Source organism: Leopardus geoffroyi, chromosome C2 (assembly GCF_018350155.1).
Source record: "Leopardus geoffroyi isolate Oge1 chromosome C2, O.geoffroyi_Oge1_pat1.0, whole genome shotgun sequence".
Taxonomy (NCBI): Eukaryota; Metazoa; Chordata; class Mammalia; order Carnivora; family Felidae; genus Leopardus; species Leopardus geoffroyi.
In genome coordinates this window covers 100,745,320-100,767,628 of record NC_059333.1, presented here as the reverse complement: position 1 = coordinate 100,767,628, position 22,309 = coordinate 100,745,320, and the positions used below count along the sequence as shown (strand labels likewise).

Sequence of the window (22,309 nt, the reverse complement as noted above, 5' to 3'; positions counted from 1 at the left end):
TAGTTCCTTCAGGTGTAAGGTTAGGCCATTTTTATGATTTTTCTTGCTTCTTGAGGTAGGCATTTATTGCTATATTCTTCCTTCTTATGACCATTTTTGCTGCACCCCAAAGGTTTTGGATTGTCATGTTTTCATTTTCGTTTGTTTCCATGTTTTTTTTAAATTTCTTATTTAATTTCCTGGTTGGCCCATTCGTTATTTAGTTGGATGTTCTTTATCCTCCATGTACTTGTGGTCTTTCCAAATTTTTTCTTGTGGTTAACTTCAGGTTTCTTGGCGTTGTGGTCTAAAAATATGCATGGTACAATCTCGATCTTTTTGTACTCGTTGAGGCCTGATTTGTAACCCACTATGTGATCTATTCTGGAGAATGTTCCATGGATACTCAAAAAGAATGTGTATTTTGCTGATTTAGGATGAAAAGTTCTGAATGTATCTGTTAAGTTCATCTGGTACAGTGTGTCATTAAAAGCCATTGTTCCCTTTTAGATTTTCTGCTTAGATGATCTGTCCATTGTTGTTAGTGGGGTATTAAAGTCCCCTACTATGACTGTATGGTTATCAATGAGTTGCCTCATGTTTGTTATTAATTGATTTATATATTAGGATACTTCAAGATGGGGGCATAAATATTTAAAATTGTTAGATTTTCTTGATGGATAGACCACTTTATTATGATATGGTGCCCTTCTTCATCTCTTTTTGCAGTCTTTGTTTTAAAATCTAGTTTGTCTGATATAAGTATGGTTACTCTGGCTTTCTTTTGACATCCATTAGTATGTTAGATGGTTCTCCATCCCTTCACTTTCAATCTTCAGGTGTTTTTAGGTCTAAACTTAATCTTTTGTAGGCAGCAATATAGATGGGTCTTGGTTTTGTATCCATTCTGATACCCTATGTCTTTTCATTGGAATATTTAGTCCATTTATATTCAGAGTGATTACTGATAGACATGAATTTAGTGCCATTGCATTACCTGTGAAGTTGTTGTTTCTGGAGATTTCTCTGTTCCTCTTTAGTCTTTGTGCTTTTGGTCTTTCTTTCCCATTCAGTATCCTTTAATATTTCTTTAAGGGCTTGTTTAGTGGTCACCAACTCCTTTAGTTTTTGTTTTTTCCTGGGAAACTCTCTCTTTCCTTCTATTCTGAATGATAGCCTTGCTGGATAGAGTATTCTTGGTTGCATATTTTTTTTCATTATGTATTGTAAATATATCATGCCAATCTCTTTTGGCCTGCCTATTTTCTGTGGCGATATCTGCTAACCTTATTTGTCTTCCCTTTAAGTTAGGGACTTCTTTTGTCTTGCTGCTTTTAGTATTTTTTTTCTTATATCTATATTTTGTAAATTTAACTACAATGTGTCTGAAGTTGGCCAGCTTTTGTTGATTTTGATGGGAATTCTCTGTGCCTCCTCAATTTATAAGTCTTTTTCCTTCCCCAGATCAGCTATACTGTCTCAAATAAATGTGCCCCTTTTCTCTCTCTCCTTCTTCTGAGATTCTTATAATACAAATTTATCATAGGATATGTGATTAAGGAGTCACTGAGTTCCCTAAGTTTACTTTTATGATCCAAGATTTTTCTTTTCCTCTTTTGTTCAGCTTCATTATTTTCCTATAATTCTATCATCTATATCACTTATTCATTCCTCTGCTTCTTTCTTCCTTTTAGTCATTATATGCAGTTGGTTTTGAATCTTGTTTATTGTATTATTCATGTCAGCCCGATTAATGTTAAACTCTGTTATTTCTGTGGGAGGGTACCCCTGATGTCTTCTATGCTCAAGCCCAGCTTATGATTGTTGCTTCAAATTCTGGATCAGGCATATTACTTATATCTGTTTTGCTTAGATACCTGGCTGTGTCTTTTTCTTGTTCTTTCTTTTGGGATGGATCCTTCATCTTGGCATTTTGCATAAATCTCTGTTTTCTTCTTTGTAGGACAGCCTGTTATATTTCTTGCTCCTGAGAGTAATGGCCTTATGAAGAAGAGATTATACAATGTCCACGTCCTGGAACTTCCTGAAGTGTCTCCAGTGTGTTCTGCTAGCCCTCTGCTGCTGTGTTATGGCTGCTCTATCCCTCAGGTCAACCCTCTGCAGAGTTCTTGCCTGCAGTGGGGGGTGTTTGGACCTTGCCCAGAGTATGGTGAGTTTTAATTAGCTGTGCTCTGATATGCTTGTTAGAAGAAACCTTATGCTATTTCCACTAGAACTGAAGATTTGCAGAACTCAATGGCTAGGATACATGATACGTGTGGGGGTTTGTGTTGGTCTTCTTGAGGAGGGCCCTGAAGCACTGGTTCTTAGGTGCACTTGCCCTAGGAAAGCAGTATCATTAGAGTGTAGAGGGGGTGGAATTTGGTAAGGGGTACAGCCTGCCACTGTTGGCACTGTGCTGCATACTGAAGTTAATTCATTTTGAGGGGAAAGGTAGAGAAATGGTGCCACCAGCTACTTTGTCCTTGAAGAGGGGAGTTCATGCTTGCTGCTGTCAGGGAAGCCCTCTCAAAGGGGCAAATAATTTCCCCTCATGCATTCCAGGAATATTTCAGGTTGCTCTTTTCACACTGTCTGTGTCTGGTTGATTGCTTGCCTGGAGAAGTGTAGTGCATTTGGGGCTCTATTCCAGCCACACCAGCTGAGTTTTAAAACTTTAGGGATCTGGTGTGGTGTGGACCTGCTCTGGTCTTCAGGGGGAGGGTCTCGCCATGCTGGGGTTAATGCAGGTTTAACCCAAATGGGCAGTCACACCAGAGTGTAGGATCATGGGATTTAGAACAAAGCATACTAAACAGCTAGCGTCCAGGTCAGTTGCCCTCAGAAGGTGTCTGAATCTATGTTAAGGAGTGGGAGAAAGAAACATTGCCCACCAGTTCTTTTATTCCCAGATAAGTAATGCCATCCTTCTCAAATGTGCTTCATAAAAAAGGGAACAGTCTTTCCCAGTGCATTTCAGGCAATTCTCAGATCACACCATCTTATCTACCTGCCTTCTCTCCAGGAGTAGGGCAAGGCCCTCAGGGATCTATCCCAGCCACACCATGGACCTCAAGAGTTCCAATCGTTGAGCCCCACTGGTTGCAAAAACTCATAAAAATTAGCCCCTCTCATTTTTCTAGTCAATGGTTTAGGGGAAGTGTTTTCCTTGTGCAATTCCCTGTGCACTCCTCTCTCTCTTGCCTTTCTCCATGACCAGGAATCTCTCCTCTCCACCACACCTATAATCCTTTTATCTCCCTAACCACGACTTTGCAACTCCTACTTTCCATAATGTGGCCTCTTCTCTACCTCCACTTGTGCAGTTTGCTCTGTCAGTCCTCAGATTGATTTCTTGGGTATTCAGAATGATTTGATATTTATCTAGCTGTGTTCAAGGTATAAGGCAAGTCTAGGATCCTCCTACCACTCCATCTTACCTCCCTGCTCTCTTACTATCAACATTTTAAATTTACACCTAAAATTAGCAGATTGTTTGAAAGGTAATTTTTGCTAAATTTGTAAGAGATTATGATTTTTTTGTACCAAAGATGGACAGTTGTGTGAGATTTATTACTACACTGAATAAAAATAAAATAAATGTTTATAAACATTTGTGAATAGTTAGAAAGAGTTTATTTGATTCATTGGTGTAAGTAAAAATGTTCAGGAAATAGCATCTATATACATAAAGTAAACTGTTAACACTGTATTTTAACTGTCCTTTATATATGGAAAGGACTTTCTTTTCTATGGAAAAATGAGTGGGCTAATTTTTTTAAGTTTATTTATTTTGTGAGAGAGAGAGAGAGAGAGAGAGAGAGAACACGAGCAATGGATGGGCAGAGAAGGAGAGAGAGAATCCCAAGCCGGCTCCATGCAATTAGCATGGAGCCTGATGTGGGGCTTGAAATCACAAACTAAGATCGTGACCTGAACTGAAACCAAGAGTCAGACATTTAATAAACAGAGCCACCCAGGTGCCCCAAAGTTTTATCTTTTTTAATGTTTATTTATTTATTTTTGAGAGAGAGGGAGGGAGAGAGAAAGAGACAGAGGGAGAGACAGAGAGCATAGAGGAAAGGCAGAGACAGAAGGGAAGAGAGAATCCCAAGAAGACTCCATGCTGTCAGCACAGAGCATGGCCCAGGGCTCAAACTCACAAACTGTGAGATAATGCCATGAGTCAAAATCAAGAGTCAGACACTTAACCAACTGAGTCACCCAGGCTGAATGGGCTGATTTTTATAAAAAAATGCTTTGCTGATGTTATTGGAATCAAGTAATAATTTTGTTGAATCACTACACAATAAATTAAAACAATAACAACTTAAAATATAAATTGCTCAAAGTTTACTTACAATCCACAAGCCATCAAACTTCATCTGGTTATTGTAGAAATCTGTAATTTCCTTTGCCCACCACTCTGCTGTGGAATTCCTGAAAAAATCTGGAAAAGCTACATGAGCTCTGGAAACCTGTAAAAACAAAATTCAGGCCTATATGTAGGAAGTCAAAAGAGAGACCATGAGTGTCTAAGTCCAACATTTATCTGTCTGATTCACAAGTTGTGCACAAATGATAATGAAGGCAACCTGATCCTAACTTTAATTACATTAACATATATTATTTCCCTCTACCACCCCAACAACAAAGAGTAAAAGAGAGAGAGAGAGAGATACATGGAGTGAGAAGGGAATAGCACTGGGGTCCTTATGGGGTCCTTTTTTTGAACTGTCAAAAAAAAAGTTCACAACATAGAAATATATTTTCAGTGCTTCTTACAGTTTTAGGAAATTTTTTTCTTTGTGCCTTAGAGACCTATACTGCATATTTACTTTTTTGGAGCATGATAGGTAAGAAAAAGGCTTTTGTTTAGCCCGTTTATCTGATAAAATTTTGTTTACCCAGATTTCTGTCCTTCTAGGACCAGTAATATATAGCTTCACTACCCCAACTGTTTGTCTTTCTCTCTCACATCTAATCGTTCCGACCTAACCAGAAAAGAGGTGATTTACTCCTTTCCCTACCAAGAACATTCCCTACTTGTCAGCCTACCCATATAAATTCCAAGGTCAAAGTCTTGGACTGAGGACTGACCTTCTGCAAGTAAACCAATTTCCTGAAAAACATGGCATCACCTGCATGCTTTCCTGCCACACTTTAATAGTATGTAGTAACTGCCAGGATAGTCTTCTCTATGAATAGGGTATGGGATGGCACTGTGCATAGAGAAAATGCAAAGGGTAAGGAATATAGGGATTTATAAAACACACATATATATCATAGATACTTTTAGGACTGAAGGGAAATTCATTATATCATTATGATCAATAATTACATTTACTCATAAGGAAAGAAGGCTCAGTAGGTATAGTCAACAAATATTTTTTATGTTAGGTCCCTAGAGTATAATGAAAAATAAGTAAGAAATTAATGTCATGTTTTGTTTAAGATCTATTTTGTTCTTTCCACAATTTATTCATTTTTCTGTTTGCTTTATTCTTTCAGGTGGCTGCTTTCATTCTTTTAATGCAAATCATTAATTACATCCAGAAATTTCATCTGTTATATGTGATCCAAGATTCTCTGTACTTTTTGTGTTAGATTATGCCAGTGATTATACATAAACCATTGTAAATTGAAGGGATTCCCACCCCCCAAATCTATATATAGAAGCCATGCCTTCCTATCTACTGTTGCTAATATTACCCAAGGTAATACCTGCAATTGAGACTCTGATTTTTTTCCTCAAGAATATTGTTTAGTAATTCTTTGGCTCAACTCTAGAAATAATCTGGTAAGTTTTAAAGTAAGAATCCTCCTCTAATTTTTCACACATGAACTTGTATGACTTAATGATTATAATTTAGCCTACCTAAAATATTGACTGCTCTTAGTGTCACTGATTTTTTCCTGTTGCCTTGATATGGTTTATTTCATTTATTTCTGCTCTAATTTTTTATTATTTCCTTTCTTCTGCTAGTTTTAGGCTTAATTTGTTCTCTTCATAGTTCCTGGAGGTATAAAGTTAGGTTATTTATTTGATATTCTTCTTCTTTTATAATGTTGGTGTTTATCATTATAAACATCTCTCTTAGTACTATTTTTGCTGCATCCCGTAAGTTTTAGTGTGTTGGATATTCATTTTTGTTTGTCTCAAAATATTTTCTAATTTCTCTTTTGATTTCTTCTTTGACCCACTCATTATTCAAAAGTGTGTTGTTCAGGGGTGCCTGGGTGGTGCAGTCGGTTAAGCGTCCGACTTCAGCCAGGTCACGATCTCGCGGTCCATGAGTTCGAGCCCCGCGTCAGGCTCTGGGCTGATGGCTCAGAGCCTGGAGCCTGTTTCCGATTCTGTATCTCCCTCTCTCTCTGCCCCTCCCCCGTTCATGCTCTGTCTCTCTCTGTCCCAAAAATAAAAATAAAAACGTTGAAAAAAACAACCAAAAAACAAAAGTGTGTTGTTCAATTTGCACATATTTGTGAATTTTCTAATTTTCCTTTTGATATTGATTTTAGTTTCTTTTCACTGTGGCCAAAAAACAAACTTGTTATGATTTCAACAGTTTTAAATTTGTTAAGATTTGTTTTGCAATTTAACATGGGATATATCCTGGCCAACATTCTATGTGCTACTGGATAGAATGTTCTGCTACAGTTGGGTAGAAGGTTCCATAAGTGTCTGTTAAGTCCATATGGTCTATATATAGTGTTGTTTTTAAGCTCACTGTTTCTTTGTTGATTTTCTGTCTGCTTGTTCTATCCATTATTGAAGGAGAAGTATTAAAGTCTCCTACTATTATTGTATTACTGTGTACTTTTCCCTCAGTTCTGTCAATGTTGGTTTACATAGTCATCTGCTCTGATGTTGGGTGCATATATATTTATAATTGTCATATCTTCTTGATGAATTGAACCTGTTATAACTAATACTGTCTTTTTGGTATCCCGTGACAGTTTTTGACTTAAAGTGTATTTTTTTCTGATATAAGTATAGCCACCCTTGCTCTCTTTTGGTTGCCATTTATATACAGTATCTTTTTTCATATCCTTTCATATCCCTATGTGTGTCCTTAAATCTAAACTACGTTTTTTGTAGACAGCACATACAAAATTGACAAATTGTTATCTAGACTAAGAAAAAAAAGAGAGAAAAGTCAAATAAGTAAAATCAGATATGGAAGATCAAACATTATAACTGATACTATAGAAACACAGCAACAAACAGGATAGCATAGAAAAAATTGGATAAATTCCTAGAATCCTACAACCTAGTAAAACTGAATCATGATGAAACAGAAATCTGAAAAGACCAATTACCTATAAGGAGATTGAATCAGTAGTAAAAAAAACCTCCCAAAAAAAGGAGTACAGGACCAAATGACTACACTAGAGAAGTGGACCAAACATTTCAGGAAGAATTAATGCCAATCCTTCCAAATTTATCCCCAAAAAACTGAAGTGGAGAGAATACTTCCAAATTCATTTTAAAAGGTCCACATAACCTCATAAAAAAGTCAAATATACCACAAGAAAAAGAAAAACTACACAATAATACCCCTCATGAATACAGATGCAAACATCCCCAATAAAATACTAGAGAACTACATGCAGCAGTATATTTTAAAAAGTGATACACCATGAAAAAGTGGAATTTATCTCAGTTATATAAGGATAGTTCAATATATGAAAATCAATTAATGTGGTATACCACATTAACACAAAGAGGATAAAAAAATCACATGAACAAACAATGCAGAAAAAGTTGGCAAAAGTCAACACCCTTTCATGATAAAAACTCTAAAAAAACTAAGAATAGAATAAAATATCTCAACATAATAAAGATCATATATTAAACATACCCAGCTAATATCATGCTCATTCAAAAAGACCTGAGTTTTTCACACAGGTGTGCGCACACTCACACATACACACACACAGAACTAATAAACAAATAAAGTTGCCAGATGTAAAATCAACATGGAAAAATCAGTTGCATTGTATACACTAACAATGAACTATCAGAAAAGATAATTGGGAAAATAATCCAATTTACAACAGCAATAAAACTAATAAAATACTTAGGAATAAAATTAACTAAGGAGGTGGAACACTTGTGCATTGAAAACTACAACACATTGGTGAAAGATATTGAGGAAGACACAAACAAACAGAAATAAATCCCATGTTCATGGATTGGAAGAATTAATATTGTGAAAATGTCTGTACTACCCAAAGCAATCTATAGATTCAATGCAATCTATATCAAAATACCAATGACATCTTCCATAGAAATAGAAAAAATAATTCTACAATTCATTTGGAAATACAAATACCCTGAATAGCCAAAATAATCTTGATAAAGTAGAACAAAACTGGAGGCATCACATTTCCTGATTTCAAAATATACTCCAAACCCACAGTAATTAAAATAGAATGATAGCAGCACAATAGACACGCGGGCTAATGGCACAGAATAGAGAGTATAGAAATCAATCCATACATATATAGTAAACTGATCACTGACAAGAATGCCAAAAGTGTGAAGAAAGGACAGTCTCTTCAACAAATGGTGCTGGGAAAACTGGATATACACATATGCAAAAGAATGAAATTGGACCCTTATCTTATAAAATCAGCACAAAATGGAGTAAAGACTTAAATGTAACACATGAAACTGAGAAACTTCTAGTAGAAAACAAAGGGAAAAAGTTTCATGACATTGGCCATAGCAAAGATATTATGGATATGATGTCAAAAATACAGGCAACGAAAGCAAAAGTAAACACATGAATACATCAAACAAAAGAGTTTTTGCACAGCAAAGGAACAACAAAGTGAAAAGGCAACGTTCAGAATGAGAGAAAATATTTAAATGCTATATATCAGATAAAGTGTGAATCTCCAAAGTATATAAGAAATCCTATGACTCAATAGGAAAAAAAAAGAAAATAAAAAGGAAAAGAAAAAAAGTAATCCAAACAACTTCTTAAAAAATGGGCAAAAGCTTGAATACACATTTCTCTAAAGAACACATGCAAATGGCCAACAGGTAGATGGAAAGATGCTCAAATTCACTTATCCTCAAGGAAATATAAAAGCTATAATGAGATATCACCTCACACCTGTTAAGATGGCTATTATTCAAAAAACAAAGACAACAAGTTTGGGAAAGGATATGGAGAAACTGGAATCCTTGCACACTATTGGTAGGAATGCAAAGTGGTACAGGCACTAAGGAAAACAGTATGGAGATTCTTCAAAAAATTAAAAATAGAACTACCATATGATTTAAATATGGTTTTGTATAGAGAATTCAAAAACAATCAATCTTCTTTTTTAAAGAAAATACTCAAATTGAATTATTGGTCAAACTGATCATTAAAAAATTTTTTTTTCAACGTTTATTTATTTTTGGGACAGAGAGAGACAGAGCATGAACGGGGGAGGGGGAGAGAGAGAGGGAGACACAGAATCGGAAACGGGCTCCAGGCTCTGAGCCATCAGCCCAGAGCCCGATGCGGGGCTAAAACTCACGGACCGCGAGATCGTGACCTGGCTGAAGTCGGACGCTTAACCGACTGCGCCACCCAGGCGCCCCTCAAACTGATCATTAAATCCAAGTGCTTTTACTTATGTACTCAACCATTGTAAAACTTACATTAACAGCTTCATCTTCAGTTAGATTTTCATCTATTGTTACATTGGGCAAATCTGGCCAAACCTACAGAGAAGGAAGAAATGGGAAAATAGTTAAAATAAATTCAGTATGGTATGACCATGCTGTAAATAAAGTATAATAGAGTTCTGGAGGCATATTGTATACTCAAGTTCCTCAATTCAGTAATTCCTTTCATTGTTTTTTTCAGTTTGTGTTTTGGAAATGTATCATTTGCAAACCATTCCTAACTGCTATATTAATTTCCTCTTTAATATGGCAAATAGGAAAAAGAATACCAACCTTTGTAAAAGATAGTGGTTTTAAAAACAATGCATATGAAACATCAAAAAAAAACATTTAAAAAAGGGGGACACCTGGGTGGCTCAGCAGGTTAAGCATCCGACTTTGGCTCAGGTCAGGATCTCACAGTTCATGGGTTTGAATCCCGCATCAGATTCTGTGCTGACAGCTCAGAGCCTGGAGCCTGCTTCGGATTCTGTGTCTTCCCCTCACTCTTTGCCCCTCCCCCCTCACACTCTGTCTCTCTCACTCTCTCTCAAAAATAGATAAACATTTGGGGCCCCTGGGTGGCGCAGTCGGTTAAGCGTCTGACTTCAGCCAGGTCACGATCTCTCAGTCTGTGAGTTCGAGCCCCGCATCGGGCTCTGGGCTGATGGCTCAGAGCCTGGAGCTTGTTTCCGATTCTGTCTCCCTCTCTCTCTGCCCCTCCCCCGTTCATGCTCTGTCTCTCTCTGTCCCAAAAATAAATAAACGTTGAAAAAAAAAAATAGATAAACATTAAACATTTTTTTAAATAAAAACAATGCATATAACCATGGGTTCTAGTCAAGAAATAATATAAAGGCATATACTAAATTTAATTTAATGTATATTAAAACTGTTTCTACAATTATTCCAGTATTACATATAAATATATTTTTATTTAAAAGGAATTGAAGAACTAATGGATAATGCCATGTTGAGGCAAGTATCTTCTTAGTTTTCACAGTTAGTACTATATCCTCTTCTCTCTCTTCCAAACCCTTACCCCCATCCCTGCTTCACCATCTACCAATGTTTTCTTCTACCCCAACCACAAACACACAAAACAGAGTCCAAATTTAATCATGCTGAAAGCTCTCTTTCTCTTTCAGAAAGTTTCATTTTAAAAAAATATAGATAATCCCCAAGGACTAATTACCTACAAGGGATTAGTTACTGATAGTGAGTAGTTCTCTTTTTTTTTTTTTTCAAGTAGTTCTCTTTTTTTTTAATTTTTTTTTTTCAACGTTTATTTTATTTTTTTTGGGACAGAGAGAGACAGAGCATGAACGGGGGAGGGGCAGAGAGAGAGGGAGACACAGAATCCGAAACAGGCTCCAGGCTCTGAGCCATCATCCCAGAGCCCGACGCGGGGCTCGAACTCACGGACCGCGAGATTGTGACCTGTCTGAAGTCGGACACTTAACCGACTGCACCACCCAGGCGCCCCAGATAGTGAGTAGTTCTTTTAAGGAATGGAACAGAAGATAGAAATCTGAGAAAATGTATAGACATATAAATTGAGAAGAAGGTAGGAAGGAAAAAACCCGTTTCTATGGCTAATCTGCTATACTCTATACTTTTATGTTTCTTAAAATGTTATGACTTCTCATTAAGTTTATCGTAGGATTTTTCTATTTTATCTCATTATTTTGAAATATTTTCAGACTTACAGAAAAGCTGCAAAAATTATACCTAGAGTTTTTCTATATCCTCACTTTGTTTCTCCTAATGTTAACATATTTATAACCTCTGTACAATTATCAAAACCTAGAAATCTACAGGCCATGTTGGAATTTCAGCACTTCTTTCACTAATGTGATATTTTTGGTCCAAGAGAGAAAAGAATTCCATACTGCATTTCATTATGTCCCATATTATGGAATTTTGTTTGTATTTTTCTTTTTCCTTTTAGTTATGATGAATGGATTTTTGTTTACTCTTTTATATATAAGTCAAATCAGGATTTTTCTATAATATATTAATATACCCAGGTCTGAATATTATTGCTTAAGTGAAACACAGTAAATTATATTCCTTAGTCAAGTCAGGAATATAAGTATAGCTTTTAAAAACATTGCCTCTTTTATTAATGAAAGAAGTACAAACATTTAAATGACTTGCAGTGTAGAATAATGAACAACCATCTTCTTAATAATTTTAAAATAAAACACAAGACATTCTAAGAAATGCAATAAAAGACAATACAAAGATGAAACAAATAGTATTTAGATATATGAGCAATATAAATTCTTTCTGTTTCTAATAATTTGGGTCTAACTTAGAGTACATATTACTTTAATTATTAGCTACTAAATCATTACATTCTGTATTATATATCTCTCCTTCTGAATAAGTCTTTAACAGTTTTTTCTAATCAATAGAAATTTTCAATGAAATAACAGTTTTATACTTATTTTATTTCAAGATATCAATTCCATACCTTTGCCCAACAAATATCATTGGTGTTAGGCCATTTGACAAAAACATCTTTCTCCTGTCCTCTGTCAAATGCAGGGTAAGGCTTTGTTTCATTTCCCGAAATGGCTGGATCCTAATATTAAAATGAAATACAAACCAGGTAACTCTGGAATAAAAGTACAGCCACTGGGGTCACTGTTATGAGACATAATTTTCCATGATTACGTTATCATTTACTGTGCTCTCACATAGACTGACTGACAGACTGACAGTATAAACTGCAGTGTTCCAGCTAGACTGTCCTCTAAATTCCTTTGAAGGAAACTTTAAGGACTTTTGAAAATGTATTGGCTATGATTTCAAGAAATATTACTAGCATTTTTTGTTTTGTTTTTATTCCTCCCAGTGGGTTTACTGGCTGCCTAGCTTGCTTCCTGTAAGACATTGATAAAACATTCTCCCCACTGAACCACTAACTTGAAGCCAAATTTTTAAACATGACAAGCATAAGAAGCAATCCCAGATAATGATTTTAGAATTGTTTAGAAATAGAAAATCCATCATAACTTTGTGATAGCTTCTATAAATTGAGGCCAGTTTGTAGCTTCAATGATTATTAGAAGACAGCTTGCCTTTGACTTCCAGATTCAGTCTTAGATCTCTAAGGATATACCAAAATGTGAAGATAGCCCGGTAGCAGCCCATGTAAATAAAGTGTTAAAGGAAGAAAATATTAGATGCGGGAGTAGAGTTTAAAGTAATTGTCTTTCTATTTTGAAACACCCCCCACAACATCATTCTAGAAGAGAAATCTTAACATCAAGATAATAAGACCCAGATAAAATATAAAATATAAACTAACCAGGATAATAATGTATCTCATTCCCTCCTGTCTTATTTTGTCAACAAACTCAGGAAGATCACGGAAGTTTTCATCAATTGTAAAGTCTAGTTGTCTTTCCATGTAATCAATGTCTGTGTATTGAACATCCTAAAACATTTGAAGACAGTGGTAGTGCAGTAAGAATCACAGGAATCAATGCATCACTTTCTATCGTAGTTATAAAACTAATACCAATATGAAAGTTTAAATGCCTTTTCATGTAATACTAAAGAGAATTAATCAAGTAACACAAATAAAACTACTGTATTAAAGGTGCAAAATATTCCATGAATAAGTTCATATAAATGTTCTGTTTTTTTAACAATTCATTTAACAACTTTGATTTCTAAAGAGTCTTTCACCTGAAAGACATATCCTTAGTTACGTAATTTTCAAAGAAAATAGAAAGACACAAGAGTAAAAGATTTATGAGGCTCTGAAATTATGTTAAGTGGCAATTTGGAATTTTGTATATTATATACAGAAAAAAGCATTGTTCTCTTTCTGGAAGCATAAAGCAAATAGGGGATAATTTCAAATAATTTTCATATTGCCAAAGGAGAAGAAATAATTATTTATTAAATCCGTCAATTATAGGATTCTTTTATTATCTATCAAAATCATTTTTAGAATTATAGCCCAAGCATAAATAAACAAAACACTGCTTACAAATACATATGTACAAACATGTTTAAACTAATAAATGTTTGGATTCTATCATGATATCTTCACTTTAGACCTAAAATAACAAATTTGTCAATTATTTTCTGTTACTAGTCATTAATTCAATTTCTTCTTCTAGGTTTTATAAAAAGTATGGCTGATATAGTACACAAAATAATGGAAAACCTCCCTTTTTATAAAAAAATTTCCATGTGCATATTTTTATATCATCTACCTATACATTAAATTTCCTCATAATAATGTATTCAGGAGCCATATACTTGATTCTACTGCATGTACCAATGTCTTATAATGAGACTTTTTTCATTTTTCTTAGATTAAGTTCTTATATACCAAGTATTCTAGATGTCACTGTTGAAGTGTTCCCAGAAGGACCCCCTAGGATTCCTTAATCTTGCTAAAAAATAAAATCACGGGGACTATTATTTCTAGATACTCAGTAATATTTAGTTTCCTGAATATTGAGGGAAGAGGATATTTTGCAAGTGTTCAAATTCTAAGTTCCAACATCACAACTATCACCTATTGCAGGGCAAAAATCACTCAGTTTTATCTCCACTTTCTTCTCTGTAATTTGTCACATCAGTTGATGAAGTAGGTTTCTGTGAACTCTTATTCTCATATAAAGAAAATATGGGGAATACGCCTGATTACTTATGGCACCCAAAGTTTATTGGAGAAAACCAAGTGCACAGTCACTTGTTTAGTACAACTCACAATCATGGAACTAGAAAGAAGGGGGGGGAAAGGAATGTTATTATCCCTTTTCCTTCATCAATCTAATAAAAAACATTTTGTAAAAATCTCATGACCAATTCATTAGGTACTATGAAAAACTAAGCATTTATTATTGACAAATGCTTAAAATAATTTTAAAGTGTACATATTTATTTGTTTGCTTTTATAGATGACACATTTAACATTATTTTAAAAACTGATATACATACATAAGGGATCTGAGCGGCCACCATATCGTTATATACTTGCTGAACCTCTGAAGTATTTCTGTACCCATAACGACATAATTGAAATCCCAAAGCCCAGTAAGGTGGCATGACTGGTCGGCCAATTACCTTTGGGGAAAAAAACAACAACGTTATTTGTGAACTAAGAGAGTTACGATATATCACAGAGAAAACTTTGTGGTTTTTACAAAATGTACAATCATACTGGGGCGCCTGGGTGGCTCAGTTGGTTAAGCGTCCAACTTCGGCTCAGGTCATGATCTGACAGTTCGTGGGTTCAAACCCCGCACAGAGCTCTGTTCTGACAGCTCAGAGCCTTGAGCTTGCTTCAGATTTGGCGTCTCCCTCTCTCTCTGCCTCTCCCCACTCACACTCTGTCTCTCTCTCAAAAATAAATAAACATTAAAAAAATGTACAATCATACTTCATGGTATTGTTTTGTTGCAACTTCCGGAGTTGGACCCAAAAACATATAGAAATCCAAGATTCCTCCAATTATGCGGTAAGTTAGAGCAGGAGTTGGCTGAAAAGTAACATCTGAAAATCAAAAAATATAATTACACACACATATATATGTGTGGATATATATATATATATATGTTATATATATATATATATATATATGTTAATTAGATTATTGGAGAATCACATAAAATGTAAGAGATTCAACAAATGATTGTTTTACCCATTCCATTGCTGTTAAGTAAGAGAACTCCATGAGCATAGCCTTCATCTTCCAGAGCCATGTAATATGGATGAAATCCATAGGAATTAAGTTTATACTAAAATAAGAAAAATAAACATAATATATAGTGCTTAAATAGCAATAGCATATGAATTTTGTCAAGGTAATATTTAAATTCATAAGATTGAGCCTGTAAGAATTTAAAGGTTCCTTTTTGTACACAAAACTATACGTACTAAAATAAATACATCTCCTTTAGAAAATAATTGTTTTATTATTGAAACCTGTACTGCTTCAGAGCATGCAAATGAATATACAAATTTGTAACATGCACAAATACATTAATTGATATAAAAAATTGGTATTGGTGTAGTTGGGTTTCTTTCCACAGATCATATGTCTTAATTTATTTATAAATTGGCACTTCTTTTTCAAAAATAAAATTTCTAAGAAATGATTACAAGATATCTAAGTTTATATAATATTATATGATAGTATTTTAAATGATAATATCTCGTTTATGTAATAGTGTATACAACATTTACTTTAATTTTTACCTAGGTCTTTCCTGAGTAAAAAATCTATACTCAGGGTTATAAAATGACTTATCAAAACTCACAAAACTTTTAAGTTGATGATCCCTATTCAAACTGACATCTTTGACCCATATGTATCCCACTAATTAATTAGCATGTGAAAGTAAATTCATATATTGAGAATCAAGATTATATTAACTTATTAATGTCAATACTAATGTAGAATAGTTTTTAAAGAAATATATTTTGTAAAACATATTCTTTCAAGTCGATATAAATTAAAAACAGCCTTCATAACTTAGGCATGAACTATTACGATACAAATAAAAATTGTTTGAGCACCTAACAATAAAAGTAGTTGCAATAGTATACACATTTATAATCTCATATTGAATACATCCTTTAGATTCACATCATACGTGAAAAATAGAAATGAGCTAGTATTTTTATTAAAATTGTTTTTTATGATATGCTTAGAATAATTATAGTTAATATTAATTGTGCAATGCATGAAATATTCATGAAATGTATTCCATTAATAAGACAAAACGTAGTAAAAAGTGACATGAGCATAAAAAAGCATTTTCTAAAGATGTAACTAGCAGTATGGCCGCCTAACATACACAACTATAGCTGGGTATCATTAAGGAAAAAGTTACCATTAAATCAATACCCAAGCAGTAAAAAAATAAATAAATAAATAAATTCTAGGAGAACCCTAGTCAGTTATTTCTAAAAGCTAGAGTAAAAGTAGACCTGGCAGGGGATTCTGGGTTTGAATATTCTTTCTATACAATTAAGAAGGTAAAGAATGGGGTCACAACCTCCCTTTTCACTGTAATCAATGATGGTATCTATCCAATCCTGTGCTTTCACCTGTACTTTATTGTGGCTTGTTTGTTTGTTTATTTTAAATCTCTATAGCAGGTCTAGAGATCTCCAGCCCCCTTGTTATTACTTTAATGCTGAGTCTAGGCCTACAGAGAAGTGGCTGTCCTAACCATGGTCTTAGTTGCTTCATGGAGTAGTCAAATACTGGTACCTACACCAGGGGGTTGGTCTCTTGTGAACATTCCCCAAGTATGCCAGTTCAGGTCTCTCTTAAATGCTCTGTGTTCCACTTCCCCAAAACCATATATATATTCTGATGGCAGGCGAGTAGATATTTGAATAAACTGGTTATTAAAAGCAAATCCAGGCAGGTGAGAATCCCAACTGAAAAGAAAACAATTCAAATCCAATAAATATATCGAAAGTAGTATCAAAAATAATAATGGTAACTCTTACGTGATATGAAAACAAATAATATTTTTCTCTATATGCCTTATTGTACTCAAATACTGTACTCAAATATGAAAATAATTATCACAATACATTTATCTTTTGACTAGGTTAAAAAATATCTAACATAGGTTTCATTTTTTCAGCATTAATAAAATAAACTATATGAAAAATATGATTATACATTTATCTTTAGATATAAATTCTTTTAAAATAAAATTAATATAAAGTTATAAATAATATACGACCCAGAAGTAATATATGTCCTAGAAACTGAAAGTCCTCTGTAAATTTTTGATACATATAGAATAAAATGAAATCAAAATCAAAATAAACTATAAGGCATGATGGGTATTTTAATTCCAAGCTCTCTGTAATTTCTCCAAAATACAAATACAAAATACAAATACAATACAAAATTTCATTTTGTATTTATAAAAATTATTGTTTAAAAAGAAATGTATCAAAGAGAATGTATCATCTTTCTAGTCATTTGTAAAAGCATACAGGTGGAAAAAAAGAGATAAAAGTTGGCAGGAAAAAGAAACCTAAAAATTATAAAGAATTTGAGACATTTAAATTTCTATATTAATGATTTTGGAAAAGTATTTACTAAAAATAATGTTTCCTAAATAAAAATAAATAATGCCATTGTACAAGAATTTTTTTACAAAATGACTTCACTTATCCTTTGAAACAAAAATATTATCATACCAACAGAATTTTTAAAACAGAACAGATATACTTTTCTTCATTATCTGTATCCAGCCTGACAATTCCTGACAACATCTTCTAAAAAATGACAGGTAAGCTAAAATACATAAACTGTCTTTTAGTATACTATGGTTTGTCTACAAACCTCTTATTTTTACTAAAGTAAAATGTTTTTACATAAACTTGTTAATTCATATAATTATTCATTCATAAATAATTTATTCATAAAATATAGAGAGATGTATGTATCATAATTTCTTTTCATCAATACCTGGCAGAGATAGTATTAACTCTATCAGATTCCAGAACTAATAAACCTCAATTTCAATTAATTTCTAATTAAATATTTACAAAACACATTTCCACCTAACTTATTTTACAACATTCATACTTTTCAAGAGGAGCCTTGGTTTTGGTTTTCAACCTGATTAGTTGAATGAGTGTGATAATAATTAAATCAATCATATGAAAAATGTAGATGAAATTTTCCAAATCTTAATGATAGTCCCACGAGTGTGATAATTATTTAGTTTTAAAATGTTAAAACAGGTGCCTGGGTGACTCAGTGGGTTATGCATCCAACTTTGACTTCAGCTCAGGTCATGATCTCATGGTTCACGAGTCTGAGCCCAGCATCAGGCTCCCTGCTGTCAGTGGGAGCCCACTTCGGATCCTCTGTCTCCCTTTCTCTCTCTGCCCCTTCCCCAAATAAACATTAAAAAAAAATGTTTTTTAATATTGAAACAGGCCAAGTTACTTAATAGAACTGAAACTGTTTTTTTTTTTTTTTTTTTTTTTTTAAAGGGATGTTGCCTGCTTTCCCCCATCTATGGTCAGGCCATCAACCAGTTATTTTTTTTTTTTTTTTAATTTTTTTTTTTTCAACGTTTATTTATTTTTGGGACAGAGAGAAACTGTTTTTTAATGTGATGATACTCTAGCACAGCGAAAATAATCTTACCCCTCCATTCTACAATCAAAATATTCCTCATGTCAAATAATTCAATCACTTACATTACTCTTCCTGTGCTTCTCCTTCGAATCTGGATGCCAAAAGGATTTTCCTTGATTTCAACATCATAAAGTCTATTTTCATAAGTACTTGTTGGTATGGCTGGAATGTTTAAAGGTACTGGAACTTCATATCTCTTATTTTGGGGATCATAAATCTATTGCAGAGAAATAATGAAAATAAATGTTTTGCTTATATTGCTGAAATACCATGTAAATAATTATTATATAACTTAAATAATTGCTGAAACAAGATATTAGAATTCTTATTTATATAATTCTTAATTCTGCATCCATGGCCCATATATCTATACAGAAATCTACATACACACATATATATGTAATGGGATCAAATTATGAATTACATTTTATCACTTTTTAATGTTTTATAATTCATTTTTCATACTATGAGAAATCTTCAAAAACAAATTTTTAGAGTTAAATATTTTCTTATATGGTTACACAAAATTATTTACCACTTCATGGTAAGACACAGAATTTGTTTCAATGCTTTTGGTCACATGTTTGATTGGACAATGAATGGTAATGGTAATTTGTTTACTCATGTCTTTATTTCCTCAGTAGATTTCTTAGAAGTTTTAATGTTAGGTCAGACAGACTATACTAAAATTTGTAAGGTCTTTGATATCTGTTTTCCAGAATTAGTGTACTAATTAATATTCTAACCAAAATGTGTACTCTAATATTATTTTATGTTAAAATAAAATCATTTATTTTCTATTTCATTCATTTATTTTTTTAAAGTTTGAAAGAAAAATAGAGAGCAAGCAGGGGTGGGGCAGAGAGAGAGGAAGACAGAATCCCAAGCAGGCTCCATGCTGTCAGCACAGAGCCCAATATGGGGTTTGAAATCACAAACCATGAGATCATGACCTGAGATGAAATCAAGAGTCAGAAACTTAACCAACTGAGCCTCAGGTACTCCGAATTCATACTGTTTTAATTCTGCAAATTCTACATCATCTCCTCTTTTTTTGAGTTTTAACTATTGCCATTATTATATGTTTATTTTTCCAGATGAACTTAAAGAAAATTAATTTAAAAAATAGTCTTAATTAGGATTTTTTATTTTTTAATGTATTTATTTAATCTCTCAATACTTTTTACGTTTTTTTCTTATAAAGTCAATTTACTCCTATGATTTTTGATATATTCTTTGTGTTTTTTTTTAATTGTTTTTCTCATTTGATTTTGCCATTGGGACTTGCCTTTATTTCAATTTCTAAAATGGTGAATAACAGAATACACCAAAACAATTTTTGGAGATATTATTTTACATCTAGTCCTTTTGATTTTCTTGTCATTTTTAATAGTTTTCTTAATGGATTCCTTTGGAGCTCTTAAGCAAAAAATAATGAGAACAAACCGATAGTTGCCAGAGGGGTAGGGGTGGGGACATGGGCAAGTGGGTGAAGAGGAGTGGGGGATACAGGCTTCCAGTTACGGAATGAATACATCACAGGGATGAAAGGCGCAGCATAGGGAACATAGTCAATGGTACTGTAATAAAGTTCTATGGTGACAGATGGTAGCTATACTCATGGTGAACATAGCATAATGTATGCATTTGTCAAATCACTATCTTATACACCTCAAACAAATGTAACATTGTGTGTCAGCTGTACTTCAATTAAAAAAAAAAACTGCTAAGTGTACCTGTTGAAAGACTTTTTTTTTAAATGTCTTACTGTATTGGTCAGAAAATTCAGGTCACTGTTTAAAAATAATGGAAATAGTAAATATCCCGTTTTGTTTCTTTTTTTTCTGTTTTATTTATCCCAATGGGACTATCGTCATAATCTGATTCTAAGTAACATATGTATTTAGCAAGAATTTGAAATTTTTAAATCACCACTACTTGTTTAATTATTCACAAATTTGCAAAAATAAGAAGCTGTATTGGAAAAGAAATTGTTTTTATAAAATCAAAACGTCTACAACTCAATTAATAGTCCTTAATATTACATTAAAAATGCAAGTATCTAATCTATTCAGAATATCTTGTCTTAAGAGATGAGTCTTGCATTGGGATAGTTTATATCAAACATACCTTAAATTGCAGCATATCATTTTTGTGATATTTCACTTCCACACGAAGTGTTGGGATGGGTTCAGAAGGTAGCTTTATTCGAGCACTTGCAGTATTCAGCTGGAGGTCAGCTGTTATACCCATTGATGAATATTGAGTTGTACTGACTAAATAAGGGTTGTGTTGTCTAGGAAAGTAACAGCTAGGTGCTTGGGATCTAAAGGTAGGCTAAAAACACAATACAGGTTAATTGCCAGAAATCATAAGCATTATAATATTAGACTCTTCAAAACAATAAGGTAGATATGTTTAATCACATGATGTATAATTTGTAAATTTTATTATTTAATGCTAAAATTAAATTGTAATCACAGCAGAAAATATCTATTATGCGACCCAAATAAATACTATATACTAAATGATAAATAGAATAATTTATATTTTGACTCTAAAGATAGACCCAGTAGAGGAAAAGGATCAAATGTCATAGCTTTTCAACAGAAAATAAAATGATTCTGTGATCTTTGCAAAAATTAAGTATATTACTCATAAATTTTTATTCCATGCTTGTTCTCAATCTTCATATTGACTATTGTCTTTTGTGTGTAAGATGGCTCTACAACAACCCTCAGAAAGGTCTGTTCTTAAAGGTTTTTTTCTTTTACTTACAATGAAACTGTATTATTCCATATTTCATGACTGGTCCTTGTACAGGTCAATTACATACTGACCAGTATTTGAATAGGTACTGTGGCCAAAGATCAAAGCTACTACTGTTATATAGGGGTGGAAGCTAGGACCTAAGAAAAACAATGGTAAATTGTGGCATGATGGGCTAGTTACCTTACAATAGTCCATTCTCCCATCTTTCTTATTAATTATATTATTATACATCTGGGAGAAGCAACATGCCCATCTGCATCCCTATCTCTTTTAAGGAAATTGTATATGACCCCCAAGACCCTCTTAAAAGAAAAGGGAATAAGCTGATTAAAATAAGATATCCTTAGCCCTCCCTCCTTTGGCCCTGGAATGCATACATGATGGCAGAAGACGTAATACAGTCTTGAGGATAAAAAAATAAATGATAAATATGAGACACTGATGACCTTGGGAGGCCAGTATATTAGGACTGGGACTCTTTTTTTGTAAAAGACAAATAAATCATGTCTTGTTTGACCAAATCATCATTCTGTTGAATCGATGACCAAAACAACTGGCTAGAAATTACCCCTAGCGGAATTGCTACAACCAACCCAATAATTTGAGAAGTTATAATAACTTGAGACAATGCTTTTGAAAGCCTGTCTCCTACTGGCATAATATCTTAGTCAATTAAGCTGGTCAGCCACAGCCAACACTTAAGAAGACTTCAAGAAATAGAGTACTATTTT

General features: G+C 33.5%; 1 protein-coding gene across 5 annotated transcripts in view; it reads right to left on the bottom strand.

Moving 5' to 3' along the window:
* SI (sucrase-isomaltase) overlaps positions 1–22,309 on the bottom strand; it is a 158,943-nt gene that overhangs the window by 26,778 nt on the left and 109,856 nt on the right. For all 5 annotated transcript variants that reach the window (XM_045503070.1, XM_045503068.1, XM_045503067.1 and 2 more), the window contains 10 exons: positions 20,937–21,143; positions 18,869–19,023; positions 16,906–17,074; positions 15,324–15,420; positions 15,063–15,175; positions 14,621–14,746; positions 12,969–13,097; positions 12,129–12,239; positions 9,644–9,706; positions 4,341–4,457 (listed from right to left, as the gene is read on the bottom strand). In XM_045503070.1, the coding sequence (XP_045359026.1) occupies positions 4,341–4,457; positions 9,644–9,706; positions 12,129–12,239; positions 12,969–13,097; positions 14,621–14,746; positions 15,063–15,175; positions 15,324–15,420; positions 16,906–17,074; positions 18,869–19,023; positions 20,937–21,143 (1,287 nt within the window). The remainder of the gene's footprint in view (positions 1–4,340; positions 4,458–9,643; positions 9,707–12,128; positions 12,240–12,968; positions 13,098–14,620; positions 14,747–15,062; positions 15,176–15,323; positions 15,421–16,905; positions 17,075–18,868; positions 19,024–20,936; positions 21,144–22,309) is intronic.